The sequence below is a fragment of the Olea europaea genome, chromosome 22 (genome assembly GCF_002742605.1).
Source record: "Olea europaea var. sylvestris chromosome 22, O_europaea_v1, whole genome shotgun sequence".
NCBI lineage: Eukaryota > Viridiplantae > Streptophyta > Magnoliopsida > Lamiales > Oleaceae > Olea > Olea europaea.
In genome coordinates this window covers 8,336,570-8,362,735 of record NC_036258.1, presented here as the reverse complement: position 1 = coordinate 8,362,735, position 26,166 = coordinate 8,336,570, and the positions used below count along the sequence as shown (strand labels likewise).

General features: G+C 36.8%; 1 protein-coding gene across 1 annotated transcript in view; it reads left to right on the top strand.

The window, feature by feature from the left end:
* LOC111371121 overlaps positions 1-26,166 on the top strand; it is a 39,114-nt gene that overhangs the window by 256 nt on the left and 12,692 nt on the right. The window contains exons 3-13 of the mRNA XM_022993030.1: positions 364-452; positions 572-700; positions 16,427-16,496; positions 17,047-17,128; positions 17,432-17,496; positions 18,820-19,845; positions 19,996-20,058; positions 20,139-20,185; positions 20,707-20,752; positions 21,761-21,840; positions 23,078-23,191. Coding sequence (XP_022848798.1) covers positions 364-452; positions 572-700; positions 16,427-16,496; positions 17,047-17,128; positions 17,432-17,496; positions 18,820-19,845; positions 19,996-20,058; positions 20,139-20,185; positions 20,707-20,752; positions 21,761-21,840; positions 23,078-23,191 — 1,811 coding nt within the window. The remainder of the gene's footprint in view (positions 1-363; positions 453-571; positions 701-16,426; positions 16,497-17,046; positions 17,129-17,431; positions 17,497-18,819; positions 19,846-19,995; positions 20,059-20,138; positions 20,186-20,706; positions 20,753-21,760; positions 21,841-23,077; positions 23,192-26,166) is intronic.

The window sequence follows — 26,166 nt, the reverse complement described above, 5'->3', positions numbered from 1 at the left end:
GTTTCCATAAAGCAGTGTATATTGTATAGACTGTTAAATTTGGAAGATTAAATGGCTATCTACAGCCTTATGTCCTTGCGCTATTAACATGATTCAATTATAGGAAGGTCCAAAAAAAATTATGAGGGAATTTGGCATTCATTGGAATCCATGTAACTCAAATAACACCAGCATATTATAAGGATATTGGTCCCTGAAAAATTGATGTTCATATTGTAACATCTTGCCATTGAGGTGAGATGAACTTTAGTTTAAACTTAATTTTCTCCTCATCTATTTCTAGTGAAACTGCATTGTCCTGTCTTGTAATAACTTTGCAGATATATGAATTTTTGAATTTTATGTATATGCATCTGCATACAGAATCAGTTTCTTGATGCAAGCATGTGTGGTTCCAAGTTACATAATTGTGATCTTTTTTCCTTCACAGGCTGGATGCCTGCCATAATATTGTCTCTTTTCTTTCATATTGTCTTAAAAACTTCAAATTTCCATCAGCTCCCCCCCCCCTTTCTCTTACTGCCATGAAAATAGATTTATCATCCCTTAGGTTGCAAAATGATTTATTGTGATCTACATCCATCGCCTGGTCGATATTTCATCCATCTTCATGCGATTCATGTTTTACTCAGGGAACAAGTGATCCTTACGTGGTATTGCAATTAGAGTGTCAGGTAGTCAAAAGCAAGGTCAAATGGGGGTAAGTTGCTTGTATTCATAGATAACACCATCCTCCACCCCTAGAGAGAAAACAGGTGAAGTTTCTTGGTCCATTGCATATTGCATTTGAATGTTGTCTTAAAATACTACTGTGCTTTATTCTGATATTTTAGACTTTGGGACCTGCATTTGCTGGGTTGGAATCTATTTATATTTTAGTTTAGTTATGTTAAGGGAATAAATAAATTAGAATAACATAGATTAGGCAAGAGTTTATCGTGTTTTCACGTTTGCACTCTATTTCCATATGTGTAATCTTGATTTACTTTATATAATGGTTGGGGGTGTTGAAGTGTCGATCAAAGGCGTGTGTGCTCTGTAATCTTCACCCCGTCCTAGAAGTATGCTTATTGATGTATAATTTTTGCAATGTTCAACATTCGGTTGGGATTTTTGCCGTCATTCTGTGGGGGTTTCGTTGTGGTTCGATGGTTGTAGAAAATGGAATTTCTTGTGGTGTTATCATCTCTATTGCTTCGACGCGTTGGACTTGGTTGTGATCCGGTGAATGTGGATTTTGAGTGACTTCATGAGTTGATTATGTGGGCTGTGAGGGTTATGATTTGATATGTTCGATCTGTGGTGAGCCGTGTGTTCTCTCTTTAGGCTAATTTGGTGTGCGATGTTTGTTGGGCCAAATTCATGTTGTATTTTCTTTTCTTTTCTTTTTTTTTTTTTTTTTTGGGTTTGTGAGTTTATATAAAATATTGGACTGTTTTTGCATTATTTTTTGGCCAAGATTTGGTTATATTTAAGCTTTATATTTCAGCCATCTATTGGGCGTTTATTTCCTCGATCTGATTTCTTTTTTAAAGTTTGTCGGTTGATTATTTTGGACTTTTGGTTGAGAGTTTATTTTGAGCCTATTGATGTTGGTTTTTGGGGTTCATTAATTATTGTTGGATTTATTGTTGGGCTGGCCAATTGTTTTCTGGACTTGTTTGTGGTGGGTTGCTAGTCTTATTGTCTACGGTCCAAGTACTCGTGTGTGTGGTTAGTATCATGTCATTCAAGTATGAACAAAATGGTCAGGGTGAACGTGGTTTTAACTTTCGGGGTGGACAGGACATTAGAGGCGGTGGATGTTCGGTATATCAGAATCTCAAAAATGTACTCACTGTAATCGTATATGTCATTCCATTAATTATTGTTGGTAGTTCTTGTTAGCCATATAGCAGCTTGAATTATGGGATATTATTGTCAAAATCTGTATATTCTATAAGTTATATTTAGTAAATAGGCTAACTTAGTTTTTTTACTGAATTTAGGTAAAAAAATCTTACTATAACTGCTTAAATTCTTTGCTTTATAAAAGCCAAAGGGATTCCCTCGATTGAAGGGGCAATTAAAACGAATTTAACATGGTATTAGAACCTTCTTAGATTCTTTAAGTACATCTCGATTTTGCCTTCTTAAAGAAAATATCTTGGCTTTGGGCTGTCGGAATACTCATTAGAGGTTTTGTCAGCAATTTGTGGAGAGTAAAGTACATTCGGTGGTTAATAGTTGGTCACTGGTGTCTTTTGAGTTGTTGGAACTATCTGTGGCCCATTTTTCGGTTACGTTTTTTGGGCAGTGAGCGTGGGCACATTGTTTCCTCTGTGCGGTTTCCTTTGTCAAAGGTTGTTTCCCTTGGGAATTTTTTGGGGTCAGCCCTTTCAATCGGCTCTCTCTTTTTGTTGGTGGATGGATAGATCCATTTGTGGATTTTCCTTGGTGTACTATGGTCGGAGTGTTGATCGCCAAGAGGAATTAATTCTGGGCAGGTATCGTTTGGTTTGGATTTCTGGTGTTGGGCTCTATATCATTTGGTTTAGACTTTCCATTGTTGGGTTGCATTGAATTTAATTATTGTTTGGTCAATTTCATATTAGATTTTGGGTTGTGTTTAGATTAAATTGTTGGAGTGAGGATAATGATAGGATACCAGCTGGAAAGAACAAGTTCAACTGAAAAATTCACAATTCTTTGATTGACAGAAAAGTGATTACAGAAAAATAGAATGATATACGAGTCTCTACTCCAATACTCACTAAACAATTGCCTGCCCTACCCTTTCTTTCCTTCCCCTATTTATAACCTTCCTCTAACCGAATTAGTTCCCCGCCCACATGTCCCTAAAACAGAAATTAGTTGCTCTTTAGCGCTGAGCTGCTTCTCCATCCTTCTGGAGCCTTCTAGAGTAGGTTAACCGTATTGGAGGCCTATCATTACCCTCGGGTTCCAAATACACCTTGTCCTCAAGGTGGAAGTCAAGAAAGTGTTGCAAAATTAGTAGTACTTCAAGCCTGGAGGTTGTTGTGCAGGAAAATGGCATATTCCAAGGCCCTGTTTGAGTTTGAAAATCCATTCCAAAATAGCATCAAGGTATGGGATGATTCCGTTTTCTGCTGCTTGTTCCTTAATCTTGCACCAATTGAAAAGTGTATGGAGAACCTCATGATGCATTTGGGATACAAGGGCACCTTCTTTGCGATCGAGGTTAGAGATAAAATCCTTTAATGCATCTCCTTGTTGAAGATTTTCTAAGCAATGAGGTTGATGATGAATACACTTCAACAACGTTAAAACAATTGGAGGCTCTATCTTATTGGACATCTGGAAAAGACGACCAAGTAAACTTTGGCTACTTCCTTGAGACGTTATTGTTATGTCATCTGCAACAAACTCAAGTAGAAGGTCTACCACTTTTTCCAAATTTTCCTGAGTAACATCAACCTTCCAAGGTAATACCACGTGGGCTAATAACTTAGATGACGTTGCACTTCCAGGCCTAGCATTTATAATTCTGGAGCCAGACACACCTGATGCTATCTGAGATGCAGGTTCAGATGCGGCAGCAATTGTACCAATAGATGTCCAGGATTCTAACCTCTTATTCGCTCTTTTAGGTGAACTTCTACGCAATGACTCTATATTAGAGTTTTCCCTTCCTTGTCCAAATAGCTCTACAAATTCAGCCATAAAAAGTCCAATTCCTTTGTTTTCTCGTCATCGATTATCTTATTTAGTGGATCCACTACCATTAATATAGTGTCCATTAAAACCCCATAGCCTGTTGCCTCCATCCACAAAAGTTCAGGGACCTGCCGTTCCTCCTTCTTGTAGCGTTGGCCACTGGAGTATTTTTTATAGCCGCAGGAGCTCAACCTCTGTTCCTTCTTCAATTGCAGCTCAACCCCAAAAAATTGCTGAATAGCGATTGAGAATTTGGGAAGTGATTGTATTGGGCCATCCTTTTCCTTAATCGGGCCCATTTCACTTGGGGCTTGATTAGGTAAAACTTTGTAGTCCACTTGTTGGGTCATCTTCAAGACTAGGCCCACATGTTTTGCCATATGAATTTCAGCCCTAATTATCAGCCCATAACTATACTTTTCTCCCCATTTGTTAGTCGTCATCTTTACCTTCTGTTTGTTTGGCGATGGCGTTACTGGTTCAGAATCCTCCAATGGAGAAAAAACAAAGACTTTCAACATCTCTTCTTTGGTTGCCCCTTCATGTTGCAGTTCAACGCCTTTAAGATTTAAATCAAGGCCACCACGCTTTCTGACTTTCATCCATTGATTGCAAGGTAAATGCAGGAAGGAGATACTTCAATATCAGGAATTGGGCTGAGTTACGATCTACTAGTAGTATAGTGCCCAAGCAAACTCCATAACCTGTCGTCCCCATCCCCAAAACTTTTGTGTGCTGCACTTCATCGGTCGGAATAATCTCGAGGATAGCCCCACCTTCCACTGTCATGACAATTTCCGGGTGCTGCATTAGTGATTTCTCTCCGACCATCACTGTTCGTGTGGGAAAAGGTTTGCTAGTCTTCATCTCTCCATGAATTGGCCTTGATTTGAAGAATTTTGGGCCCAAGGTTTCTTTTGTAGCTTTGATGACCAGATTTTTTTCTTCCACTCTTTGAGTTGTTTCCATAATGTGGCCTAATCCACTTGGGTAGTGTAAACAAAATTTGGCCCAAATATCTGGTTTAAGCCCATTAACAAATGTGCTTTCCAGAATCTCTTCTAGAATACCCCGTAATGGTGAAGCCAATGCTTCAAACGTCTTTCTGAACTCCTCAGCAGTCCCCACGTGACAGATGGCCAACAATTCCTCACATAAACTCCTTTCCTGCATCGGCCGCCTCCGCCAATTGCCTTCATCTCTGTTTCTATCAGAATTGCAGGCTATTCTACTAGTGCTAGCTTCTCCTATTCCTCCTAGCCACTTTCCTCGATCTTGAGCACGTTGATCCGATTATCTTATTTAGTGGATCCACTACCATTAATATAGTGTCCATTAAAACCCCATAGCCTGTTGCCTCCATCCACAAAAGTTCAGGGACCTGCCGTTCCTTCTTCTTGTAGTGTTGGCCACTGGAGTATTTTTCATAGCCGTAGGAGCTCAACCTCTGTTCCTTCTTCAATTGCAGCTCAGCCCCAAAAAATTGCTGAATAGCGATTGAGAATTTGGGAAGTGATTGTATTGGGCCATCCTTTTCCTTAATCGGGCCCATTTCACTTGGGGCTTGATTAGGTAAAACTTTGTAGTCCACTTGTTGGGTCATCTTCAAGACTAGGCCCACATGTTTTGCCATATGAATTTCAACCCTAATTATCAGCCCATAACTATACTTTTCTCCCCATTTGTTAGTCGTCATCTTTGCCTTCTTCTGTTTGTTTGGCGATGGCGTTACTGGTTCAGAATCCTCCAATGGAGAAAAAACAAAGACTTTCAACATCTCTTCTTTGGTTGCCCCTTCATGTTGCAGTTCAACGCCTTTAAGATTTAAATCAAGGCCACCACGCTTTCTGACTTTCATCCATTGATTGCAAGGTAAATGCAGGAAGGAGATACTTCAATATCAGGAATTGGGCTGAGTTACGATCTACTAGTAGTATAGTGCCCAAGCAAACTCCATAACCTGTCGTCCCCATCCCCAAAACTTTTGTGTGCTGCACTTCATCGGTCGGAATAATCTCGAGGATAGCCCCACCTTCCACTGTCATGACAATTTCCGGGTGCTGCATTAGTGATTTCTCTCCGACCATCACTGTTCGTGTGGGAAAAGGTTTGCTAGTCTTCATCTCTCCATGAATTGGCCTTGATTTGAAGAATTTTGGGCCCAAGGTTTCTTTTGTAGCTTTGATGACCAGATTTTTTTCTTCCACTCTTTGAGTTGTTTCCATAATGTGGCCTAATCCACTTGGGTAGTGTAAACAAAATTTGGCCCAAATATCTGGTTTAAGCCCATTAACAAATGTGCTTTCCAGAATCTCTTCTGGAATACCCCGTAATGGTGAAGCCAATGCTTCAAACGTCTTTCTGAACTCCTCAGCAGTCCCCACATGACAGATGGCCAACAATTCCTCACATAAACTCCTTTCCTGCATCGGCCGCCTCCGCCAATTGCCTTCATCTCTGTTTCTATCAGAATTGCAGGCTATTCTACTAGTGCTAGCTTCTCCTATTCCTCCTAGCCACTTTCCTCGATCTTGAGCACGTTGATCACCTACGGGTCCCAGGTGGATATTAGTAGGAGGTGCCTCTTCCATGTTACTTCCGGACACATCTCCTTCCAGCGATTTGTTCGTGGCTCCCTTAGGATGAATCAGGGCTGCCACATCTCTCTGGATTGCCTCCATTGATTCCGTCATGTTGGCCATAATCTGGATTAAGTGCTTCACTGCTCTTTCCAGTCCAGGTAAGCATTGAAGTTCTATTTTCAATTCCTTCAGCTTCCTCTCCATTGCTTCTACTCTGATTTCTATCTTTTTCTCAGCCATCAGATCGAACATGCTCTGATACCAATTGATAGGATACCAGCTGGAAAGAACAAGTTCATGTGAAAAATTCACAACTCTTTGATTGACATAAAAGTGATTACAGAAAAATAGAATGATATACGAGTCTCTACTCCAATACTCACTAAACAATTGCCTGCCCTACCCTTTCTTCCCTTTCCCTATTTATAACCTTCCTCTAACCGAATTAGTTCCCCGCCCACATGCCCCTAAAACAGAAATTAGTTACTCTTCAGCGCTGAGCTGCTTCTCCATCCTTCTGGAGCCTTCTAGAGTAGGTTAATCGTATTGGAGGCCTATCAGATAACTTTCGGTTTAAACTCAATGTATCTAGCTGGACTTGCTATTTTATTGGATTTGAGTTAAATCATTACATTACTTCATCATGTCGGGAGAAAATTCCATTATTCGTTTTAATGGAAAAATGTTTGTAAAAGGGAAAAAAATCCGACTAATTTCAAAGAACTTAGTTCATGGGAAAGTAACGGTGTCAAGATTGCTTCTTGGCTGCTGAGTTCTGTTGAACCACATATGGTCAACAATCTTTGTTCATTTATTACTGCTAAAGAAATGTGGGATTACCTCAAGTGTGTTTACTATCAAGACAACTTTGCCAGAAAGTTTCTATCTGAGTTAAAAATTGTTAACTATAAACAGGGTAATCTTTCTATTGACTAATTTTATGCTGGATTCCTTAATCTATGGAGTGAATATTCTGGAATAATTTATTCCAAAGTTTTCAAGGAAGCTTTAGCCGCACTACAAGTTATCGATGCTGAAAGTCAAAGTAATCAATTTTTGATGAAGTTGAGACCAAAATTTGAGATTGAAAGGGCTGGTTTACTGAACCGTACTCCTATTTCTTCCTTGGACGTATGCTTGGAAGAATTATTACGTGAAGAACGTCTTGCCACCCAACTCGGCATAACCCAAGAAACAGTGACCACTGAGATGGTTAATGTAGCGTACGCTGCTCAAGGGAAAGGAAAATGTAAGACCCAGATACAGTGCTACAGTTATAAGGAGTTTGGGCATATTGCGAAGAACTACAGTAAGAAATTCTGTAATTACTGCAAAAAGGATGGACATATCATTAAAGACTATTGCGTGTGACCGTAGAATAGATAAGGCTCGACTTTTTACATTGCTGTCGAGTCCAATTCAGCTGTTGTCTCCTCTACTTCCACTCCAACTGCTGCTTCATCTACTCTTACACTTGAAATGGTCCAACGGATGATTGTTTTTGCTTTTTCTACTCTTGGTCTTCAAGGTGAGAAAAATTTACCTGCTTCTCCTTGGTTGGTCGATCTGCAGCCTAAAATCGTACAGAGACTCTACATGATATTCACAAATATAAAGGTGATCATTGGTCGTTTGATTGCCCTCAAGTGAACGAGATCGCGAACAAGTAATAAAGAGGTGTGTAGAGTGTCGAACCCATGGGGATTATATGTTTGATCAAGTTAAAGCTAATACTACCCTTAATCGAATAGCAAAATCGAGATGTAACTAAACACTATTTAATCTATTAACTAACTTAAAAGCAATGTAAATAAAATTTATCAAATTCACGAGAAATATTGCTAAGATGTAGAATCCCCCTTGCCAATCCATTTTTCAGTTCAACAATTTAAATTGATAATTTGAAATCATGCTTGTTGGTTAATGTTCATATTTTATTTAAAAGCTTCTTTCGATAGCAATTGAATATAATCTTACACATGACCTTCCTATATTTCTATGAAAAATAAGAGCGTGCAAGATAACATTAAATAAGCTAGAACATCTTTAACAACCATATGAAGTATAGAGGTATATCTCTATTCTCCATTGAACCTCATAATATTTATTATTACGTGCTAACGATCCTATGACCACACTCGATGACAATAAAATCCACAAACAATTCAATTATTGGCCAGTTAATTGAAAAGCAAATGAAAGAATAATAAACATCCAAACAACTAAACAAATTATTGTCAAATTAATTATTCAAATTAAAAATTTCATAATAAGGGTTCATCACATCTTAGCAATATGAAAAAGTTAGCCAAACATATTGTCGAAACTAAACATGTAAAAGTTAAAAGACATCACCAAACTTGGACGGAACGTGATTAAAGTTGACAAATTGAATCAGCCTTTCCAATTTTTATTTCTAACGGCTATATGTGAATGCTTTATTTCCAAATTCAGCAGCCAATTGCCTTCAAATTCTACCTTTCTTTGCGTGTATAATCTCCCTCAACTTTTCTACAAAAATTTCCGACTTGTCTTGCGAATTTTCATCCCTTTTTTCCTTCAAAATCAGCCCTATTTTCTGCCTCAAAGTTGCTACAGGTTTCTGTGGTTTTTTTCCCCCCCACCCAAAACAGCTGCCCAATGTGTGTTTATATATATTTCAACTGAATTGTATTTTATTACCAAAGCAGCCCAATGTTTGTCTGATTCCACCAGGTTGGCAGCACTATTTTCTCGTAGTTGGTGTGTAATTCCCCTTTCCAGCAGCCATTTTTTCTCCCAAGAATGTCTCAATTCCAAAGGCCACCGTTTTTCTTCCTTTTTTTCTCTCTCTCAGGCGTGTGTCTCTACGTCAGCTTTTATATCAATTCAGTCCATTTTTTTCCCCAGAGAGATTCCAATAGCTCTTCAATTTAAGGTCTGCCACGTCTCTCTCTCTCTTTTTTTTCCCTCCAAAAGTCCAAGCCACTTTAATTAAACCAGCAGTAGTCCAATTCCAATTTAAAGTTGAGGCCCATTATGGTGGTATTTGTTTCCAAGTCCTCAATTTTCATCCAATGGCAAATTTTATTCCCATACTATTAGTTTTGCCAATTTTTACCAAATTTTTGCTTCTTTCCTTCACACATTTTTCATTTATAGAGTTTACCTATAAAACATAAAATACAACAATTTAGGTATAATTTGTCAAAAGAATTATCAAATGTTGCTATTTTAGGACCCCGAACAAGTGTATAAAATACACTTATCAATCAACATATTCAAATTGCCAATGGGAATGCTCTTCCTATTACAACAATTGGAAATTTGGGATCTTTCGCCAATGTATTTGTATCACCATAGTTTTTTACAAATTTAATTTTTGCTGGACAATTGTTAGATGACAATTGTGAAATTCGTTTTAATCGAAGTGGTGGTTGTGTCTAGGATTTAGCATCAGGGAAAGTGATCGTGGAGGGGCCTAAAGTGGGATGTTTATTTCCTCTTCAATTTTCCATTTTTGATTCATTTGCTTGTATTGCTATTGTTAATGATGGTAATGTTTGATATAAGAAATTGGGACATCTTAATTCTAATGTTTTGACTCATCTTTTAAAGAATGGTTGATTGTAATTCTTGTAAGCTTGGTAAAAGCAAATCCTCACCTGTTCATTTACATGGTAGTCGAGCTTCTACATGTTTTGAGATTATTCATACTGGCATTAGGGTGTAAGTTCTGTACTTTCTCATGCTCAGTGTAAGTATTTCGTAACATTTATTGATGATTATAGTCGTTTCACTTGGTTCTATTTTCTTCGATCCAAAACTGATGTTTTCTCCAGCTTTCAAAATTTTGTTGCTTTTGTTGAGATTTAATTTTCTACTAGTATTAAGATACTCCGTTCTGACTCTGGAGGGGAACATATGTCCAACAATTTTCAGGAATATCTAAAAACAAAAGGGATTCTCTCCCGACACTTTTGTCCTTACACTCCCCAACATAACGGGGTTGCCGAGCGTAAAAATTGTCATCTTTTAGATGATGTTCGTACTTTATTGATTGAATCTTTTGTGTCCTCTAGATTTTGGGTCGAAACTTTATCAGTAGCTGCTTATTTGATTAATTGTCTTCCTTCTCCAAATTCACTATTTAACTCTCTGTATTCTTGATTGTTTAATGTTGCACTTGAGTGTGATTCATTTCTATTTTGTCCAATTACCTTCCGTTGAACGTCACAAGCTTATTGCTTAGGCTACTCGATGTGCATTCCTTAGTATATTAATGCACACTAAGGGTTTGCGTGTTTTCATGCGGATGTTAACAAAATTTGTATATCTCGAAATGTGTTTTTCTTTGACAATCAATACTTCTTCCAGTCTCGAGTTGATCACGATTCTTCCTCTATTCAGCTTCCTAAGTTTGATGATAGGTATTGTACTGTTAAGCTAGAATTTGAATATCAGAGACGTCTTCCACTGCCTCCATCAGGCATTGAACCGCCGCATGATCCCATCATTACTGTACCTCGATGATCTTCTAGGGTCTCACGCCCTCCAGTTAAGATGGGTTTCCACACATTGCTAATCACGCTACCCTGGATACGACTTCTATGCCCAAATCTTACTCAAGCTTTTATTCATGTTTGTTAATAGAAAGCTATGCAGGAAGAACTTCAGGCAGTTCATGATAATCATACTTAGGACATCGTTCCATGCCCTTACGCAGTAAAACTTCTTGGATGCAAATATCATTAAACTTCGACCTGATGTTACTATAGAGAGGTATAAAGCCCGATTGGTGGCTTTTGGGAACTGATAGGAGTATGGTCTTGATTATGAGGAGACCTTCGCACCTGTTGCAAAGATAACTAGTGTGAGGACTATTATGGCTATAGCGGCTTCTAAAGGATGGTCTCTCCTGCAGATGGATGTGAAGAATGCATTCTTACATAGTGATTTAAAGGAGGAAATATATATGAGTCTTTCTTTTGGTATGTTCTCTCACTCTTCCATTGAAGTTTGTTGGTTGTGGCGCTCTTTATATAGATTGAAAAAGGCACCATGCACTTGATTTGAAAAGTTTCTTACCACTTCGCTTGATTTTCATTTGACTCAAAGTCACTTTGATTCCTCCTTGTTTTTTAAAAGCACTACCTTTGGCCTTGCTGTGCTTTTGGTAGACGTAAATGATATTGTGATCACATGGCGTGACACTCAGTCGATTGTGCAACTTCAGTAGCATCTCAACACTACTTTTCACATGAAAGATCTTGGTTCTCTATAGTATTTTTTGGTCTTGAGGTGCATTCCTGTCCTAATGGTCTGCTTCTACATCAACACAACTATACTTAAGAGATTCTCACCTCAACTAGTCTTCAATCTGGGAATCTCGTACTTACACTTTTGGAAGTAAATGTCAAGCTTAGGTAAGATGAAGATCCATCCCTATATCGACAATTTGTAGGAAGTTTGAACTATTTGACAATTAGTCAACCTGATATTTCTTTTGCTATATAACAGGTTGGTCAGTTTATGCAAGCTCCACGCTAACCTCATTTGGCAGCCATACGAGGAATTCTTCGTTACCTCAAGGGTACATCTAGTCGAGGGTTGTTTGTCCCTACAGGATTATTTTACAGTTAAAGGGTATAGTAATGCCGATTAGGGTGGTTGTGTAGAGTGGACACTTGACATTCAGTTACTGGTTGATGCATGTTTCTTGGTGATGCATTTGTATCTTGGAAGAGTAAGAAGTAGGATCAATCTTGAAGTCCTCTACCGAATTTGAGTATTGTGCTATGTCGTCCGCTAGTTCAGAGATTGTGTGGTTTCAGTGTTTGTTAGGAGAGCTTGGTATCCCTCAACTTGCATCTACTCCGCTTTATGCTGATAACACAAGTGCTATTAAGATTGTTGCCAATCTTGTATTTCATGAACGCACCAAGCATACTAAAGTGGATTGTCATTCTATTCGTGAAGCCCTTGATCAACATGTGATTACACTTCCTCACATTTCCATCGAACATCAAATTGTTGATTTTTTACCAATGCCCTATCTCGTCATTGTAATCGTCATCGGTTCATGATTGACAAATTGATACTTTTTGATCAACCTACATCAATTTGAGGAGGATATTAGCCATATATAGCAGCTTGAGCTAAGGAATATTATTGTCAAAATCTTTATATTCTATGATTTATATTTGGTAAATAGGTTAATTTAGTTTTTTACCGAATTTAGATAAAAAACATACTATAACTGTTGTAATTCTTGGCTTTATAAGAGAAGGGGATTCCCTCGATTTAAGAGGCAATTGAAAATAATTTAACAGTTCTGCCCATTAGGGCTCATCTAATGAGTACCATCATATGATATTTGGACGAGTGCTTTAGTTCAAAACTAGAGTTTGATTTCCTATGTGTATTACAGGATGAGTATGCTCAGTTTTTAGCTTATAATGGGTCACTTCCACTTTTGTGAGTACTTTCGCTTAGGCAGGTAATGTACCTTCTCATTGACTATTATCATCCTCTCACAATTTGTGGATTATCGAGTCTGGAGCAACTGAACACAAGACGGGTTCGTCTACTTTTCTTCTTGATTTTAATCATGTTAATTCTTCTAAATATGTCGCTCTTGTTAACTATTCCTAAACTAGTGTTACAAGCTCAAGTAATGCTCGTCTTAGTTTTAATAATGATTTGTTATCTGTTCTTCATGTTTCTAGCTTTTCCTTTAGTTTATTGCTTATAAGTAAAATTATTACAACTCTTCAATGTTCTGTAATATTTTATCCTTTCATGTTTTTCAAGATCTTAATATGCGGAAGTTAATTAGTATGGAGCATGAAGTTGGTAGCTTATATTATATGGATTTTTCTCCAAGTCTTTCTACCTCGAGCTCTCGAGTACTTTGTTTCACCCATGCAGTGTCATTGTTGTCTTGGTCACCCTTCTTTTTCTATTTTAAAACATTAAGTTATGAATCTTCGTAACGTGTCTTTCCTTGAATGTGAAGCTTATCAGCTTAACAAATATCACCGTATGTCTTTTCTTTTAAGAACCATTAGTTGTGTTTCTAGTTTATTTGAGATAGTGCATTCTAATGTAAGAGGACCAATCAATATTTTCCATAATAAAATTCAGTATTTTGTCACTTTTGTAGATGATTATTCTCGTATTACTTGGTTTTTTTTATGAAAAATTGTTTTGAGTTACTTTCCATGATTTAAATGATTCGTACTATGATCAAAACTTAATTTAACCAAAAAAAAATGTATTTTACGATCTGATAATGCAAAGAATGTATGCTTCTTTTACATCATATCTCTTTTTCAAAGGTATTATTCATCAAACATCTTAAGCATATACTCCACACAAAAGGAAATTGCAGAGTGTAAAAATCATCATTTGTTAGAGATTACTCGTGTTCTTCTTTGTCATATGCATGTTCTTAGACGTTTTTGGAGTAATGCTATATTCAGTGCATGCTATCTCATTAATTGCATCCATCTTCATTTTTTGGGCGGAATATTCCATTTCTCTATTGTATTTTCCTCCTCTCCATAGTATTCGTTAGCTCTTAATTTCATTACTTTAGTCTTGGCCATGACAAACTTAACTCTCGCTCTATGAAATGCATTTTTCTTGGTTACTTCCAAACATAAAACGGGTATCGTTGTTACAGTTCTTCTCTGTAACACTACTTTGTAAGTATAGATATCACTTTCAACTAGTTCATAACCTATTTTTCTAATTATAGTACATCACTTGAATCCACTCGTGATCTTGTTAACTTAACCGTTCTATATTTAATAGTTGGTCTTTCTCCAAAACCAAACTCATCTCCATTTACTGCACTAGAGTCATTCTCTTCTTAAGAGAAACCACTGCCCCTTCCAAGTTTATACTCGATGATCCAAGCCACCAGTGCCTGCGGCCCCATCCGCTACCTTGCTGTCTTATATCCTACATCCGTCATCTCTTCTGATCCTAAGTTATTGCTCATTGCTCTTCGTAAAGATAAACGTACTTGTGTAATTAAACATCCTATAAGCAATTATGTCACTTTTGATTCGTTGTCGCATTTGTTTTCCTGTTTTGCTTCCTAACTTTTTAGTGTTTTTGTACCTAAGACAGTGACAGAGGGCTTATCTGATCTGAGTGACGAAAGGCTATGAAATTGAAAATGACGGCCTTGCTTGAGAATAAGGCTTGGAAACTTGTCCCTTTACCACCTGGGATACATCCCTTGGGCAATAGATGTGTTTATACTCCAATGTTCAATCCTAATTTTTCAGTGTTTTTGTACCTAAGACAGTGACAGAGGGCTTATCTGATCTGAGTGACGAAAGGCTATGAAATTGAAAATGACGGCCTTGCTTGAGAATAAGGCTTGGAAACTTGTCCCTTTACCACCTGGGATACATCCCTTGGGCAATAGATGTGTTTATGCTCCAATGTTCAATCCTAATAGGATTATTTATCTACTGAATGCCCGATTGGTTGTTAAAGGTTACACACAGACCCATGGTATTGATTATGATGAGGCATTTTCTCCTGTTGCTAAGATCTTTTCTATACTCATTTTTGATATATATTGCTACTAATCTTGGTTGGCCATTATTTCAAATGGATATTAAGATTGCTTTCCTTCATAGTGATTTACACGAAAAGGTTTATACAGAGCAACAACATGGGTTTGTTGCTTAGGGGAGTATCGAAACTATGTAAGTTGAGAAAGGCTTTGTATAGGTTAAAGCAATCACTAGACAAGATTCGATATTTTTTGGCTATTAAAGTCTCTAGCTCTTGAGCAAATATCAACTTATCTTAGAGAAGACGAAACAAGTTTTCTTGTGACTCATCTAGTTGATACTCCCATAGATCCTAATGTAAAGCTTTTGAAGGATGAAGGAGAACTGTGTAGGAAACCAGGAAAATATTATCATTTGGTTGGAAAATTAAATTATCTCACCATCACATGGCCAGATATTTCTTATGCAGTTATCGTTATTAGTCAGTTTTTTGGATGCTCCTCTGGTTTCTTATTGGTAAGCTGTGATACGTATAATTGAAATGCTCCTATGGATGCAAATTGAACAGGATTTCCGTTGGATAGATGATTTACTATTGGTTTTTGTACTTTTCTTTATGGTAATCTTATCTCTTGGAAAAGTAAAAAACAAACTGTAATTGCAAGGTCAAGTGCAGAAGCAGAATATAGGGTAATGACTCGTACTACTAGATGGTTGACATGATTGTAGCACTTTTTTTAATCAAGAAATCAATCTTTCACTTTCTACCCCTATTCAATATTTTGTGATAATCAATCTACTATACATATTGCTTCCAACTCTGTCTTTCATAAGAGGATCATGCACATTGAAGTTAATTGTCAATTTACTCGAGACAAAATAGTGAGTTGTGATATATGTATATCATTTGTAAAGATAGAAAACCAACTTGCTGATATATTTACAAAGTCGTTGAATAGTAATCGATTGAAGTTTCTGTGTTCCGATTTAGGCTTATAAGATATATATGCTCCAGCTTGAGGGGGAGTGTTAAGGAAATAAATAAATTAGAATAACATAGATTAAGCAAGAGTTTATTGGGTTTATTGTGTTTCCATGTTTGCACTCTAGTTCCATACTTGTAATATTGATTTATACTATAATGAAAGTGAAGGACGGGAAGACAATTATCTTCTTCTCTCCAAAGTTTATTGTATGTAATTTATATTCTAACAAGTTACAAATAATTTGAGAAGTGAAAATGTTAGAGATTGCTAATGGGGACTAAATGCCTTCTCAGAAGTTCGAAAAATGACAAACATGGTATTCTTTCTTTATCAACTTTTGGCACACTCATTGAACTATGTTTAGTAGTGATGTTTATAGGCTTAGTGGAAGCTCAGCATTCTGTGGGATTCTATCTTTGGTTCAACTGTTGGCCCTTGTTGAACTATGTTTAATATTGAATGTTTATAGGCTTAGTGGAAGCACAGTGTTCTGGACCTATTTTTTTTCTTTATTCCTGGTCAACTAGGCTACAAGAGTTTTCTTCTTTCTCGTCTGTTAGTGCTTTCATTGTTTACGTTTTACGCAACTGGCATATTTGCAGTCTTTTTTTGGCTGATGTTTGTTTCATTCATTAATTTTTCAATAAGTAAACAACTGTGGCAGGACAAAAGAGCCCACATGGAACGAGGAGTTTACTTTAAATATCAAGCAACAACCAGCACAGAATCTTCAGGTTGTAGTAAAGTCTTGTAAAACTTTCTTTAATAATCTAACTAGTTTGGTGACCAACACCCTTACATCCTTTATCTCTTTCTCCCTGCTTGGAATTTTCCAAATAGAAGTTATACTGCACTACATCTAAAGAATAAAACTGTTCCAGGTCAAGTTTCTGTATGCTCCATTTGCATGAGGTCGCAATTTAGCATTGGCTTTCAGGATCTGAAATATTTACCATGGATCATAGATGAAAAGAATCTGACCTTATTCTTGATAAGTGGTGCAACATTTAAAATTTATTAAAATTATACATTTATAAACTGATCTTTATTTTTACCATTTAGTTTTCAGTAACAATATATTTTTAGTTATAAAATCGAGCTTATCGTGTTTTTGACTTGATATAGAAAATATAGATTATATGCGCAAAGTATTAGTTCACGAGGTTCATTCTCATAAGAAATACAACATTTCTGCATAAAAAATTATGTCATATTGTAAGATGCTTATTCGTCACGTGTCTCTGATGACTTCGCTGTTTTTTTGGGTAAAATATTAAACTATAGGTAGCAGCTTGGGATGCAAATCTTGTGACTCCGCACAAGCGCATGGGAAATACTGCTATAGATTTGGAAAACCTCTGTGATGGTAAGATTTGAGAAATGTATGCAACATATTGATGTTTTGAATGATGAACTAGCATAAACTGTAACACTGTCAAGCGTCATTGTTTTGTTAGGAACTTATCTTGAAAATAACTTATGTCCCACAGACACCCAAGAGCATATGAATTGATATCATATCATTTTTTATTTTATTTTATTTTATTTTATTTTAATTTTTGGATATAAGCTAAATTTCATGGTATTAGTGACAATTGATGCATGTGTAATGTCTGGGATAGTGCATACCTGAGAAAGTTACCTAAAAGACAAAATCTTCTTCTGCTAGGAAATTTACATGAAGTGCTGCTTGATCTAGAAGGGATGGGAGGTGGTGGAAAGATACAGCTAGAGGTATGTTGCTTGGTCAGAATTTCTCACAACAAGGCAGATATTACGTGTAAATTGACTTAAACAAGGGTAATAATTCAAATTACATTTTATTTAATTTCTTGTCGGTCTCCTTCAAACAGTGAATTGCTATCCAAATTTGAACTTCCCATAGTTCAGCAGTACAGCTTTGAAGTTTCTTTGTCTATCGATTCACTATTTCTTTTCCTCTTCCTTTTTTTCCCCCTTGTGCTAAAAAACTTGTGTCTGACATCAATATATCACCCTTTAGTCTGGACAGAAATTATTCTTGTCCTGCAAGTAGTTATATTTTAAAAATCCATCGTAAACCAAAGGAAAAAAGAGTGTAGGTTGCTCCTATTGATTGGCTATTTATATTGATTAAAGTTGGACTATTAAAATGCAGACAATCCTGTTTCTTCCATTCCATTTTAAATCTAGAGATACGAGTAGGTCATGAACAAAGTGCTTGTCTAACTTGGGTGAAAAAGGAAAATACAAGAATTAATAATGTGGGAAAGCTATTGAAGATTTAAATATGTAAATAAATAAAGACTCCTTCTTTCTAATGTTTTAAACTTTTAGATGAAATAGTTTAATATGGTATCAGAGTTGCAATGTTCCATGGTTTAATTCTCACTACTAACCAATTATGTCAATTGCACGTAGAAAAATGAATATGTTAGGGAGTCTGTGGAATATATAAATATAAATAAATAGATTTCTTATTTCTCTATCAGCTTCATCTTTTAGATGAGACAGTTAAATGATTTCCATTTGCTTATCTTGTCTATCAATGTGTAACAACTGTGACACATTACTTCACATTTGTAGTTATTGGTTCTTAACAGAGCATTCCATCACGTAGAAGAGAAATAATGTTATCCGTGTTTAAAATTTCATTATGACTTGTTCTTCGATATGCTTTCCAATTTCATCAACTTTCCCCTCCTTTCCCTCCCAAATATCTGTCCGAACAAGTGAAAACTGGACCATCCTTTCCCACTCCTTTCCATATCAAAGCGTTCCTTTGATGGAAAGTTTAAGAAGGGGCAAAAGGATAAAACATGTTTATATTCAAACAGTTCTATCTTCCTGCTTTTGACGAAATGGAAAGGGAAATATATCATATTTGTTGATTCCTAAAATTGTTGGAACGTGAAATTATTTGGACAATCTACAATTGTGCTGCTAGTAAAATACATATGTTTGCTATAAAATTGAGGGAGTTGCTGAAATGCTTTTTGAAACTCTCAAATTGCTATGTCTTAGTATGTGTGCTTAACTAAATAGGATTTCGCTTTTCTTCGTAATGATGTGTTTCAGATTAAGTACAAGAGTTTTGAGAAAATTGAGGAGGAAAAGAAGTGGTGGAGGATCCCTATTGTGACAGAGTTTTTTGAAAAAAATGCCCTTGAACCTGCACTGAAGATGATTGTTGGGTCAGAAACTGTGCAAGCACGCCAGTTTGTGCAGTTCGCTTTTGGGCAGATGAAGTCACTTAATGATTCATATCTTCAGAAGGATTGGTTTTCTAATGACAAAGATGAGACCGAAAATTCCAGTGTCAAGCCTTCAAAGCTGGAGAATAATTTAGAGGCCTCTTCAAATGAGACAAGCCAAAAGGAAGGCAATGATAGGTCTGAGCCTGACCCAGCTAGTAATTCGACGGCTGATTTATGTAATTTCTCTCCAGTAGATCAAGTTGACGAGGCTTCACATTCGGATAAACATTTTTGGAAGAACTTAGCTGATTTGGTCAATCGAAATGTTGCCCAAAAACTTGGTCTCCCTGCTGCTGAGAAAATGAAGTGGGATCGATTTGAGTTGCTAAACAGTATTGGCTTGCAGTCGCGAAAAATTGCAGAGGTGGGCTATGTCGAGTCTGGGCTTGCAACTCCAGATAATCAGGACGCAGCAAATGGCGATACATCATCTGGCCTAATACCCAATAACATTTTTCAGACATCTCTAGTGGACATTAAGAAAGCAACACAAGATATATTACGACAAACTGATTCCATATTAGGAACGTTGATGGTTTTAAATGCTGCAGTTTCTAAATCAAACAAAGATGCCGGTCTTAAAGGGGAGAGTCACACCAACGATGATGCTTCTTCTGAAGTGCTAAAAGATATCTCGATATCTATGGAGAGCAAAATATTAACAAGTCCACGAAATGGACTAGTGTTAGATGAGAAGAAAGCTGAGGAGATGAGGGCACTCTTCTCAACAGCTGAAAGTGCCATGGAGGCTTGGGCAATGCTAGGGAATGCTTTGGGCCACCCAACATTTATCAAATCTGAATTTGAAAAGATCTGTTTCTTGGATAATGCTTCTACTGACACTCAGGCAAGTTTGTATCTAATTAGTCAGCATGCATCTTGCATCTTTATATATCTAGAAAGTCTATGAATAAATATTGTCTTATTTTTTCACATGTTTGTATGATCCAATTTTTTTTTTTTTTTTCACTGATCGTGAACTTTACAAGTGCTGTAGGTGGCACTTTGGCGTGATCCTGAAAGGAGAAGACTTGTTGTTGCTTTTAGAGGAACTGAACAGGTAGGTTATATTTTATGCAAACCAGTGGAATAGTAATATATCTTTTTCAGGTCGAAAATGTTGATATTTGATTTATCCAGTCTAGATGGAAGGATCTACGAACAGATTTGATGCTTGTTCCTGCCGGGTAATGAATTTGTTTCATAAACTATTAGGTCTGCTTAGTATTATTTTTTTAATGAAAATAAATATCTGTTCCTCGAATCTTTTAGTGAACTTGTAATGTCACCTGGTTCATAATTTAGGGGAAGCAAAACCAGAGGAAGTCTTCCCATGTTTCCTTTATCTACTACTGATTTTTACAACAGTATGGCACTTCAGTACAAATTATTAGGAGTCTCAGTGAGGCATCAGACTTCTAACTTAAATTGATAAAAGCTTTCCTGTTGATAACATCTACATGAGAAAAAATAAATGCCTGTTCAGACCGTAGATCAACAATTTGGCAGAATTATAATTCGTTTCAAGTTCTTTGCTGCGAATGCAATATTGACATTTCTTCATAGTATAATGTTCCCATCCTAGCTGAGCTACATTATAATCTTGCCTACGTGTCACATCTCCTCTTCGTCACTGATGATGCCTTTAGCATTTGCTTCAGGCGTTGAGTTTGAGTTATTGTTGCTGACTTCTTCGATACTTGTGTAGGCTAAATCCTGAAAGGATAGGCGGTGATTTTAAGCAAGAAGTTCAGGTATGATCGGTTTATTTTACGTTGACCTATTGTCAATTGGATAGTAATTATAGCCAACAACTTAGATAAGATACTATACATAGTAGATGTATAAATGGTAGAAATTATTTACTTTCCATATGTATAGTGATCGTTGAATTTGAGCCTTGTAATTTGGCATATTGGTCCTATATATACAGAGGAATCCTCAGAATGAGGATCATCGAGTTGTAACCGAAATTTGAGTACCTTTGTCATAGTATCAAAGTTTACAAACTAAAATTTCTGTTAGAACTCGATGATCCTCATTCTGAGGATTCCTCTGTATATATAGGACCAATATGCCAAATTACATGGCTCAAATTCAGTCATCACTGTACATATGGAAAGTAAATAAGTTCCTACCATTTATACATCTACTATGTATCTTTTCTAAATTGCTGGCTATAATTACTATCCAACTGACATAAATACGAAATCTGTTAAGAGTATGGATCATAGCAAACATAACCTTTGTGTGAAGCACTATAACCCATAAAAACACATTCGATAGATTGAGTAGAAAGTTTGTGTTGTTCATGAGGAGGTAAATGAACAAATTTTGTCTCTTCCGCATATTTCAACTGATCTTCAGATCACTAATGTATTCACCAAAGCAATGACTCATCAGTGCCATCTCTTTTTTGTGAGCAAATCGATGCTTCTTGATCACCCACATCAATTTAAGGGGGGGGGGTGTCAATTGGATAGTGCTTATAGCCAGCAATTTAGATAAGATACTATGCATAGTAGATGTATAAATGGTAGGAACTTATTTACTTTCCATATGTATAGTGATGGCTGAATTTGAGCCTTGTAATTTGGCACATTGTTCCTATATACACAGAGAAGTCCTCAGAGTGAGGATCATCGAGTTCTAACATAAATTTGAGTACCTTCACACCTATAATTTTGTTTATTTAAGATAAGGATAATTGGCATTTAACATTATCCACTTATTAATCATTAAATAGTTACTGATATCTGCAGGTTCATAGTGGTTTTTTGAGTGCATATGATTCTGTACGTACAAGGCTGATCTCGCTCATTAAGCAGGCTGTTGGTTATAGGTAGTCTTCTGTTTCTGAATTTTATTTTATGTATATGTTTATATTTCACAAAAGCATTGTGGAAGTTTTCGAGCCTTATATTCCTATGACTGTCAATTCTGTTACACTTAAAATAAATTTCATATAAGCATGTTATATTTATATTCTAGTAGTTCCTGCTGCCCTTACATTAGATTGTCTTCGTAGATGCTTTTATGTATTGTTATGCAGTGACTCATTTTCATACCAATATTGTTCTCCTTTTGCTTCCATATCTGTGATTTAAAGTATGTTATAATGTTCTCCTTTTGCATCTATATCTGTGATTTCGAGTATGAACTCGATGTATTGATTTTGCGTGTGAATTTGCATATGCACAACCCATCGTGCTTTTCTACTTCTGGAATCATATTTTCTTTCTTCTTTTCGACGACATACGTTATTATTGCACAAAAAATGGTGGCAGATTCTATAATCTGTTTCTATTGATTCTTCTACCAATATTCTTGTTTCTGAGTTTTTTCGAGCGTGTGATGCATGATAATTCTTGGCTCTCTTCGCCTGGAAGATCTTTCCAGCCGCCAAAGATCCTTCCTGCAGCCATTGCATTTGAGTAAACTTAGCTTTTATGACTGGAGGTTGTCCTTGGCCTTTCCATGTTCTCCTTTACCATCTAATTTGGAACAGATATTGTTTGATTATTTTGGACCACAGCCTTTCTTGATGTGTGATGTCCAGAATTTGCAGCTGATAGAGATGTCATGTCTCTAAAACTATCAAATTGTTTTTGCTTCCTGTAAATTAAGATTGGACATACAGATTTCTCTGTGTTTGACTATGCTGACTATCTTTACTAAGGGGAATTCAAAACCTCAGAAATCAAAATCTTGATTTAACTAATTGAGTATACCATATTTTTTCATGTGAGGAAATGGTTTTTGCTCTTATTTAGGCTTATTGGTCATTTTTTAATTTATTGTGAAGAAAGTATAACGCATTCTAACCATAGTTTGAATTTTCCCCAAGTAAACATCATTAGGAAAGAATACTATTTCTGCTTAATTATGTTGGCAAAGTGAAGCAACTATGTTGAGTTTATTTTTTATTTTATATTTTCATATAAGCATTGAAGATAAGCAACTATGTTGAGTTATAACCATAGCTTGTGCATTTTTTCCAAGTGAACATGATTGCAGCAGACCAATTGTGAAGAATCATGTGTTTCCCTTTACTAATATGTAAATGCATTTTGTACCAGAGATGATTCGCTGGAGCTTCTTCCCAAATGGCATATTTATGTGACTGGTCATAGTTTGGGTGGTGCATTAGCTACCCTCCTGGCTCTCGAACTATCAACAAGTCAATTAGCAAAGTAAGCTTGCAGTCTTCCCTGAACTTAAAATATTTCCTTTTGCTTGCAGCTTGTCATTTCTTGGTCAATTAACTAAGAAGTGAATAATGTTTCCAAGTCCAGTTGGTCCGTGATTTCTAGTTGAATAATTTTTTAGCAAGTTTTTATTATTTTTATTTTTATTTCTATTTTTTTTTCCTGCAATTTTGCTTCATATGGCTTTCACATGCACCAGTGGACAGTGACCCTGATATGATTGTACTGCAGTGTGGATGGGTTATTATATTTGAACTTCCTTTAGTGATAATGGTTTACTTATTAACAAAGAGTCAGAGACTGAAATGAGTCCTTTACGGACTTTTAATTGAATTTCGTAAGAATCTTTATACTTCACTTTTATTGAAGCAACCTAGTGATTGCATAGTAGTAAAATGGTTTGCATGATACTATATAAAGTGTAGGAAAACAAACTAGTCATTTAGAGAAGTAATTACTATTATGGTCTGAATATTAGGAGTTAGTTTCCTAATTTTTCTAGCTGATATTTTGTGTACCATAGATAGATAGGGTAATTTCTATTTTCTAGGGGCTGATTAAGGATCTGATTTTCAGATCTTTGTGTATAAATATGTATTCATTCTGATCAATAATATATATGAAAATATTCCCAAATCCTTACTGCTTCATGGTATCAGAGCTAAGGCTCTAAAATCCTAATTTTTTTTTGTCTAGCGGCGATCGAGCCTCTTCCTCTCTGTTCTACCCTGTTCCCGGGTTACAAAACAGAGCATCACAAACCTATTTCTCAACCTCTCAGTCATCATATCGAATCTATCTTCATCTCTCTCACAAATATCATTCCTATGGCAGAATCCGAGCACACCTCCAGGGACTCATCTGCATCTAATCCCTCTCCTAGTGTTCCTATCGCTCCTCAATTAATTCAGACTACAACTGAAACTAGCCCCATCTCCATCACCTGTCATAAACTCAATGGCCATAACTATCTCCAATGGTCCCAGTCAATGATGATGTTCATAAGTGGATGAGGCCGAGATGATTACCTCACTGGCGCAGCCACCCAACCTAATTCAAGTGATCCGAAATTCAGATCTTGGAGGGCAGAAAACAATCTTGTTATGTCTTGGTTGATCAGTTCAATGACAATCGAGATAGGAGAAATTTTTTTGCTATACACTACAGTCAAAGAGATATGGGACGCTGCACGTGATACTTTTTCTAGCAATGAAAACACAGCCGAACTTTTCCATGTGGAAAGCATTCTTCAGGACCTGTGACAGGGAGAAAACTCTGTCACCACCTATTTCACTACTCTTATCCGTCATTGGCAGCAGCTAGATCTCTTTGAATCACACTAATGGAAGTGTCCTGATGATCGTAACTATTTCAGAGCCATTGTTGAAACCAAGTGCATCTTCAAATTTTTAATGGGTCTTGATAAGTCTCTCGATGAAGTTCGAGGCAGAATCCTAGGGACCAAACCACTACTGAGTCTACGAGAAGTTTTTCCGAAGTGCGCCGAGAGGAGAGCCACAGGCGAGTGATGTTGGGACAACCCAGCCTTTCCTCTTCCCTAGATGTTTCAGCCCTTGCAGCAGCCAAGGATCATTCACCAAATTCCGTTGCACTTGCCTCTCGTGGGATGTCACAAAATTTCAATGAAAATCGTTCAAGAAGAGGACGCCCCTGGTGTGATTATTGCAAGAAGCCAGGCCACCTCAAAGAAACATGCTGGAAATTGCACGGAAAGCCCTCTGATTGGAAGCCAAGCCGAGATCGTGAGTCTAGAGGAAACGCAGTAATTACCAAGACGTCCCAATCCAAAAATCCGATGTCTTTCACAAAAGACCAGTTAGCATTACTTCGGCAGCTTATTAGTAAGGCTAATGTCTCAACTAATCCAACATCTACCAATGTTGGGAACGGTTCAACGCATGGCTCGGGCAACCTTGCACTTCATGTAGCACATTCCCCCTCTTCATGGATAGTAGACTCTGGTGCGTCGAATCATATGACAGGTGATAGATCTCTTTTCACAACCTATTCCCTTGTAATGGTCATCAAACAGTACGTATAGCCATTGGTACACGTACTAAAGTGGAAGGGGCAGGAACAATCCATCTCTCAGACACTCTCACCTTATACTCTGTTTTATTTGTACCTGATCTTGACTGTAATCTCATCTCTGTGAACAAACTAAATAGTGACCTTCACTGTGAAACTAAATTCTTTACCAAATATTGTGTGTTTCAGGACTTGACCTCGGGGATGATGATTGGCAATGCTGAGCTTCGTGCGGGTCTCTATCTCCTTGATGTGAACACTTCATTAGTTCCTGTTTCCTTAGCAAATAAAAATCGAGTCAATCCTCAATGTTGGTCAATTCATCGTCTCAAGTCAGTCAGTCAGTCAAATAAGGATAGTACAATTATGATGTGGCACTCTCGTCTTGGTCATCCTAATTTTTTGTACATGCAACGATTGTTTCCATCTTTATTCATTAATAAAAATCCTAATTTATTCCATTGTGAAGTGTGTCAACTTGCAAAACATACCCGAAGCACTTATTCTCCACGACCCTATAAACTAATTCATCCTCTCTCCCTCATTTATGGTGACATTTGGGGACCAACTAGAATTCCTAATATTACTGGTGCTCGATGGTTTTTATTGTTGGTTGATGACCATACACGATTATGTTGGACATTTCTTATGAAAGAAAGCATTTCCATGCTATGGTCCAAAACCAATTTAAAACCAATATTCAAATTCTCAAAACTGACAATGCTAGAGACTTCTTTAATTCTATTCTCGGTCCATATCTCAAGTCCCATGGTATTATACAACAAAGCTCATGTGTTGACACACCACAACAAAATGGTGTAGCCGAACGCAAGAACCGTCATATACTCGAAATTGCTCGATCCTTGCTTTTTCAATCCAACGTTCCTAAGAAATTTTGGGGCGACGCAGTC